The sequence below is a fragment of the Musca domestica genome, unplaced genomic scaffold (assembly GCF_030504385.1).
Source record: "Musca domestica strain aabys unplaced genomic scaffold, Musca_domestica.polishedcontigs.V.1.1 32, whole genome shotgun sequence".
NCBI lineage: Eukaryota > Metazoa > Arthropoda > Insecta > Diptera > Muscidae > Musca > Musca domestica.
In genome coordinates this window covers 11,110,266-11,117,656 of record NW_026712311.1, presented here as the reverse complement: position 1 = coordinate 11,117,656, position 7,391 = coordinate 11,110,266, and the positions used below count along the sequence as shown (strand labels likewise).

Below are 7,391 nucleotides of genomic sequence, written 5' to 3'. Positions count from 1 at the left end.
ATTTGAAATGTTGCTTTCCGAATTGGAAAAAACCTATGTTTGATAAGGGGGTTTACCAAAGGTCATTTTCCAGTTAATTTGAAATCCGATTGGAATCCATTGCCACAAGATTAAATGTAAACGGTTCACCGATTAGAGACTGGCAAAAAGTATGTTGAAATTAAAATTATTTTTGTATATATTTTATAAGTTAGTTTTCTAAAGTTCTTCTAGGTTTGGAAAGATTTTAAATTTAAAACTAAAAAACAATTGTGCACAATAAGGGTGAAGCTAGCAGCACTGGATGTGGTATTTTTAAGCAAATGACTTTGTCGCTTTGGGAGGAGTCCTTCGCGAATGTAATGCAGTTTCAAAAGTTACTGAATCCACCAGGTCGTGCACTTGGAGTAAAAAATACGGAAAACATAATTGTAACAGACGTTATAGATCATGAAAATGAGCCAGTGGACAATCCTGATGACGAGACTGATGTAACTACTTTGCTACCTTAGCACTCGCCGCTGTACTACTAATACATTCTCCACTTCATCCTCCCTTGAACTTAAGATATGTAACGCATTTATAATATCCATTTTTTCACTATATTTTTTATTTTTCCGAAAGAGACGAAATTATAATTCAAAATACAAACAAATTTTTATCTTATTTTGTCAATAACAAGGGAATGTTGTCAACGTTTTTTTAATTGTTGCCAACTTTTATTTTAAACTGTCGATGTCGCTCCCATGCCTTACCGTAGTACTATTTTTGAATCGAAGCGACAGTTGAGGCGACTTGCACATAAAGTCGACGACGACTATAGAAACGACAACCGTAATTGGCCCGAATATCGAGTAGATACATTTAAGTTATTTAGGAAAATGATGAAAAATAGAGACTCACAAAGGGCACCATTTGGTTTTTTTGGCATAAACGCTTACATAAATAGAATCAAATGCATATAAACAATTAAACATAATAGAATAGAATGTAGAATAAGAAGTATTGGGCACAAATTGACGACGATGTGCGTGACGTCTGCCCGGCGTGTGATACAGGCCCGCACAATACGCTGCACCTCTTTAATTGCACAGCTAAACCTACCCAACTCACTCCAGAATATCTCCGACTACAGTCCGTTAAAGTAGACGAGTTTTTTAAACCTGGAGCTTGAATCCGATTAGCAGAATACAAACATCTATATGTACTACTCCTACAACAGCCAAGATATTTCATCTTATTTTTAAGATCCACAATCACATTAACAGAACCACCTTAACCATGGTTATTGAACAGCATGGCCTTAATTCTATTACAATTTATCATAAGGTCGTTAAACAAAATCCACTATGAAAGAGACAAGACAATAAACTTTACCAAAAAATATAGCCTAGCAATATCAGCACCTCTGAAAAAAACATGGATGTCTTCTGTATACCAAAAACAGACAACAACTGAGTGCATGATGTCATTAATAAACATAATATATTACAACGGATCCAAGACACCATTAACGCGACTGTTTATTACGATTCATCTTAGGGAAAAAGTTATATTGAGTATACGCATTCAAATCAAGGAATATATTTTGAAACGTAAGCATATGAAGCTATTTGTCTTTTTCAGCATAAAAGTTTATTCATATAAAATCTTCTGCACCCAAAAAATTATATAATGCTTATAATTAACATTTGACGACTTGTTTATGCCTCCTATAGCCCAATAAATTGTTAAAAACCTACAATTGAATAATAAAACATTAGAAATCAGTTGCAAAATAAATTGTTGAAAACCTACAATTGAATAATAAAACATTAGAAATCAGTTGGAAAAATTGTTCATTTTTATTATTTTAGTAGTTATTTGGTGGTTTGGTTTTGTTATATAAGTTTACGTTACAAATTATTTTGATTTTACATTTCAATACATTCTACAACTTGTTTTCGTTTGATTACAAATAAATTTTTCAATATATTATTAGATGATATCGTACTCAGTATCCTACCTTGTTTAATATGATATGCAGGAGATTCGATTTCATTCCAAGGCCTACAAGGGATGTATGATGTTTTGAAGTCACAACATTACGAAACTCAACTCAAAACCTAAATATTTTCACCACTCCATCATTCGGAATCATTTAATAGGTTGCCTAGTTTCTTTCGGTTCATGACGATTATCTTGACAGTGAAACAATTAATATCGAGTAGATGCATTTAAGTTATTTAAGAAAATGATGAATAATAGTGACTCACAAAGGGTATCATTTGGATTTTTTTGGCATAAACGCTTACATAAATAGAATCAACTGCATATAAACAATTAAACATAATGTGTAGAATAACAAGTTTTATGGCATGTTTACACTTCCTATAGTCAAAATTCGACTTTGAAGTTACATATTTATGTGCTATGATTTGTATTCGTGCAAGTATAAAGATAAAATGCATAATTGTGATTTAAAAAGTGATTATTTGTTTTAGGAAATTTCTAACATCCCTTAGTTTTGTGAAATATATATTTTTTATTAAGCAACTTCAAGCAACCGGGAGTAAAATTAGCTCAAGAACATAACTAACTATATTAAAAACAATACATGTATTTATGTTAAGGTAAATACCTTTAATAAAGTTCAAATACAAATCATAGAACACAAAACAGGTTATTTTATTTTTGGCTATTTTATTCGGGTACAGTCCAGATGTCCTTTCTCTGATGTTATTAAGCAGTTTATAATTTTAATGCATATTTTGGTATATTATTAGAAAATATTACTGTATTAGAATATTTATTTGGCTTATAAGTATTATATTATTTACATTTTATACATTATCGGACAACGACAATGGTCGTATTGTGATAAGGGGGTTTATTTTTATATTGCCTATAAAGAAGATGAAGCAAATATTATAATATTACAGCTATTACATTTGATTTCCTATTCTAGCATTAGTCACATGTTTGTATTTATAGGTATGTTTTAAAAACGCTGTAAATCCCAACAGATATTTTCAAATTTCATAGATTGAATGTGTCTATTCAACTATAGTGCTATGTGATTTTCGAAAAATTTGCATTCTTAACAAGTGCAGCTAAAAAGTGCAATTTTGTAATCTTGTACATGTTTAGAGGCTGTGCTTGCTTAAACAACTGCTTTCTATTGTGGAATATCTATTTATAGAAAGCAGTGTAAGTCATTGTTCGCATTGAATATCCCATTAATGTAATATGTTGCTAAATGAAAATAACGACGTACAAAAAGCACCAACGTGGTGAACAGGTTTGTTATGTTTTTCAATAGTCTTCGTTATTTTGAAAACGGCTTAAGTTAAAATAAAAAAGAACAATTTGAAGGTACGTATGTTTGTGCTTCTATAAATTGAACATAAGTAACAAACATTAAAAATGTGAATATGATGGATTTATATTGAACTATTTTACCGTTTGTTTGATTAAGTTTATTATATGGTCTCATTTATTTTAATAATTTGGTCATACTACCCACCATACTGAGCTTTTTTGTATGTATATAGAAGGAAATATTCATCCTCAAATTTTTATAATAATAAAATTCAGGATATAAAATAAAAGTTCAGGATTCAAAAAATAAAAGATGTCATATCGAAAATTCAATGCAAAAAAACAAAAAAAAAAAAAAAATATTTATATATAAAAATACCTAGGAGATTAAGAGATTGACAATCTTTTAGTTAATGTGGAGAGCTTTCGAAACACAATGAAAAATTCGTAGCCAGAAGACGTTATATGTTTCTAGGTATGTTCAGATTCCAGTGATATGAAATTTGAAAATATCTTTTGTGTGTTTGGGTTTTATGTAGTTTGGCATGCACAAATTGTGAAATGTAATTTTTTGAATTTTTTACCAGTTGTTTTAGTAGTGAAATTGATTTAAATATACATAAGTTTGTATAGTTTGGCGTTCCCTAATAAGTCTTGAATTTCTTAGTTTTCGTAAAAAATGTGGTAAAAAACAAAAGTTATAAGAAGCTTATTTCGAATGCTTTTGTAAAACTGACATATTAAGATATTGGTTACTGGCATCTTATGTATGTACACATATATGAGTATGAAACGAACTTTGGGAGGAAGCTGTATAAGTTCTGTATGCACGTCGTATCTTATTTAATATTATGACTGAATAAAGTCGATTGATGTATTTCAACTACGTAAATGGCCTCATCAACATTTTATTTTTGGAAATTGTCTTGACTGCAATATCATCAATCATATTTTAAAAATGGTCTCACTCAGCTCCAGCTGAACTATCGGGTGTTATGTTGGAGTCTAGGCTAGCGCAGTCCGACTCCTGGTCTTGATTTTCAGAATAGTTAGCCGCTTCCTGTAGACGCATTAACATATTCAACTGCAAATAAATAAAATATTGACTAGTATTGTATTAAAGATATTTGAAATCAATGCTGCCTTACTAATGGGTCTTGATTGTCGCAACTATTGGCTGCTACACCCTCTAAACCAACGTCTTCGGCATTAATTTGCCTTAGGGGAGGCACAGAATCCGGTCCGTAAGGCCAGGGATAAGAATTACGTATAAAAGCTGAGGGATCATTCCAAGCTCCACCGCGGCGCCCATAAAGTTGCACACCTTCCCTGACTGCTTCTATTAAGTAAGGCGACAGATGGTAGTTCCAAATATCGGTGAACCAAACTTGAGACTCCTTCAAGTCCAAGGGACATCCCAAAAATAAACGTGGGCCAATGGTTACATCACTAGAACTGTGTGCTTCTAAAAAGCGATTAATGTGCTGCCAAACTGTGGGTAGCCAGGCTAGAACAGCCGCCAGCTCGGGCTGCGGATGTTGGGTTTGCAATTCCAATTGAAATAAGCGGCGTCGTAAAAACCGTCCCAAAAAACCTTTTACTGGTTCCATGTGATTTGCCGTCAAAACCTTACAAGGAGATGATACTTTCATTTCATTTCAAGTTCTTTCTATTTACAATACTTACCCATCGGAAGTTATGATGAAGCTGCAAGTTAGTTGTATTACATGTAGCTTGAGACATTGTGCCAATTATGCATGGCAGCTTGGCAGCTGGTCCTGCACTTAATAAGCATGAGAATACATCTCCCAATGCCGAAGCATGGTGTAAATTATCCAAGATGATTACAGAGGGCAACTCCGATGCTCTGTTCGCAATAGCTGCCTGCTCCGCCACATGGCCTAAATACTGCCTCAGTTCCTTCGATGATTTATGGTCCACGCTAATATTGTAAATAATATAAATTATTCCTGTATTCAGATAACAATTAAAACTTACTTGAATGTAGCAATAGCCTCTGAAGGATTTCCCTTTCCCGAGCGAGCCACCAAGAACTCTGCCAAGCGTCTGGCCAAATACGACTTACCGGTTCCGCTAGGACCACACAAAATTAATCGACGGTGCTCTGTTAATAGACTTATGTAGCGGTGAACAATACTTCGTGGTATGAGACTGTCGAAAGCTAAGCTTCCAACTCCCTGAAGGCATATGTACAGAGTCCTAACATTGCCCACTATATAACCACATGGCAACAATTCCGGAAAACCCATTTCAGGGCCTCGCTTGGCTTCTCCTAGATGATACGATGTTATGGAATCTGTATTAAGGCCCAAATTAGTGCCTGGATCAACACGTGATACGTAATCCTTAAAGGTCTTTCTCACAATGTAGTCTAGATTTTGCCATGATGTCTTGCCCGATATATATGTATAGGCGATGACAAATTCGTTAGGAGTAGTTATAGGGAAAGACTTACGTTCCCCACTCTCGGCTAAATTACTTCCAATCATGGATGTGTTGGCGTAGAAGTCATCTACCTCCAACATTTCTTCACAGTACTTTGCAAACGATTCTGGCTGACCAAGGTAACAGGCTATGGCAATTTTTTTGCCATCATTGATATCTGGCATTTCTTCTGCGGTAGTGGGAACATGAGCAGGACTAGGTATTGTATCTAGAGCAGGTGGTGGTGGTGTAAGATCAATATGAGTGGTTGGTGATAGTGGAGGTGGTGGCGGTTCTGGTGCCGGTGCTGGAGGTGTATTATCTTCCTCCGCTTCCTCTTCTAAACGTTTTGGCAATTCCATTGGAGGTCGAGTATTGCCATCTGCTAGTGAATACCGTCTAGACTCACCTATAGATCCATTGGGACTGACTGCATTTCCTAAAGAGGCCTCAGATCCAGCCAAAGAACGACTGGTGACCATTTTCTGTAGTCGTTCATTGTTCTGTTTGAGCGACATCATTTCGGCTCTCATTTTGTTGACCGTTTCTTTAAGGATCTCTAACTGGGAGGCAGAACTTAGTGCTTCTAAACGAATATCGGTCAAAACCAAATCTTTCTCCCTAAGTTGCTTCTTTAAATCTTCCACGACGTGAGTAGTGTCCTCATGTTCAATGGCATCTATAGGCTTAGCGTTGTCTATCAGGGTGACAGTTTTGGTTGGACACGCATTTGTTGGGGATGTAGGCAACGGAGGAGATTGTTGTGTAGCTAAAGCTGAGAGACCTTGAGTATCTGCCTGCATATGTCCGTTTGTTTTATTCAAGCCGGTTATAGCTGCGATAGAATTGTCATTGGAATTTGTATGACTGGTATTTTGTTGACCATGAATGTTTATACCGTGTCGACTAGTTTTCGATATTTTTGCATTGCGTGAAAAAGCTTTTGTAAAAGAACTTCTAAGCCAACCCTTTTTCTTTTGTTTCTTGTCCTGTGTGGAACACGACGAGCCAATGGAATTGACAGAACACATGGAATCTGAACTGTGATGTCTTTGTATGGCACCCGTTTGACCATAAGAGCTTGATTGTTGTTGTAAATTGTGCTGAGTTGCTCGTGAAATATGCTGACCGGGAATTGAAGTTGGCAGTGGTGGTGGCTTCTGGCTAAGTAAGTCGTTTTGAGTTTGACTTTGTGTTTGAACTCCCATGCTCTGCATGTGAGCAGTTGTTAGGCCAGCCTGTATCGACTGTTTGCGTAAAAGTTCAATTGTTTGCCTCATATCTGTTAATTCACCGTCTTTGCGTTCTGCTGTGGCTGTCAAGTGCTGCAGCCGTGACGTCATATTGGATAGTGACTGCTCAAATGCATTTACCACATGAGCCTGAAAACCAAAAACAATAAATTTATGTATTAACATTTTTATATCGTATAGCAGAAAAAATGGATAGGAATTACATAAATTATCGGTGTTACAATGGTTTTTCTAATCCTTTGTCAAATGGTGCAATGGACATAAAATTTAAGCTTTAGGAATTATTATAATTTACAAAACTAATTGTATTGTAAAAATTTCTTATGTAATTCAAATATGAACGCATTTTTGGTGCATATTATTTACGTTTTTTGTTTCTCGAAATTATTATGTGAATCTCGTTATTATTTCGGA

At 35.0% G+C, this 7,391-nt stretch overlaps 1 protein-coding gene across 6 annotated transcripts in view; it reads right to left on the bottom strand.

Moving 5' to 3' along the window:
* Window positions 1-1,800: 1,800 nt before the first annotated feature.
* Window positions 1,801-7,391, bottom strand: part of LOC101887273 (protein sickie) — a 157,644-nt gene continuing 152,053 nt past the window's right edge. For all 6 annotated transcript variants that reach the window (XM_005179373.4, XM_011292547.3, XM_020035349.2 and 3 more), the window contains 4 exons: window positions 5,278-7,106; window positions 4,966-5,221; window positions 4,428-4,907; window positions 1,801-4,363 (listed from right to left, as the gene is read on the bottom strand). In XM_005179373.4, the coding sequence (XP_005179430.2) occupies window positions 4,244-4,363; window positions 4,428-4,907; window positions 4,966-5,221; window positions 5,278-7,106 (2,685 nt within the window). In that variant the 3' untranslated portion in view covers window positions 1,801-4,243. The remainder of the gene's footprint in view (window positions 4,364-4,427; window positions 4,908-4,965; window positions 5,222-5,277; window positions 7,107-7,391) is intronic.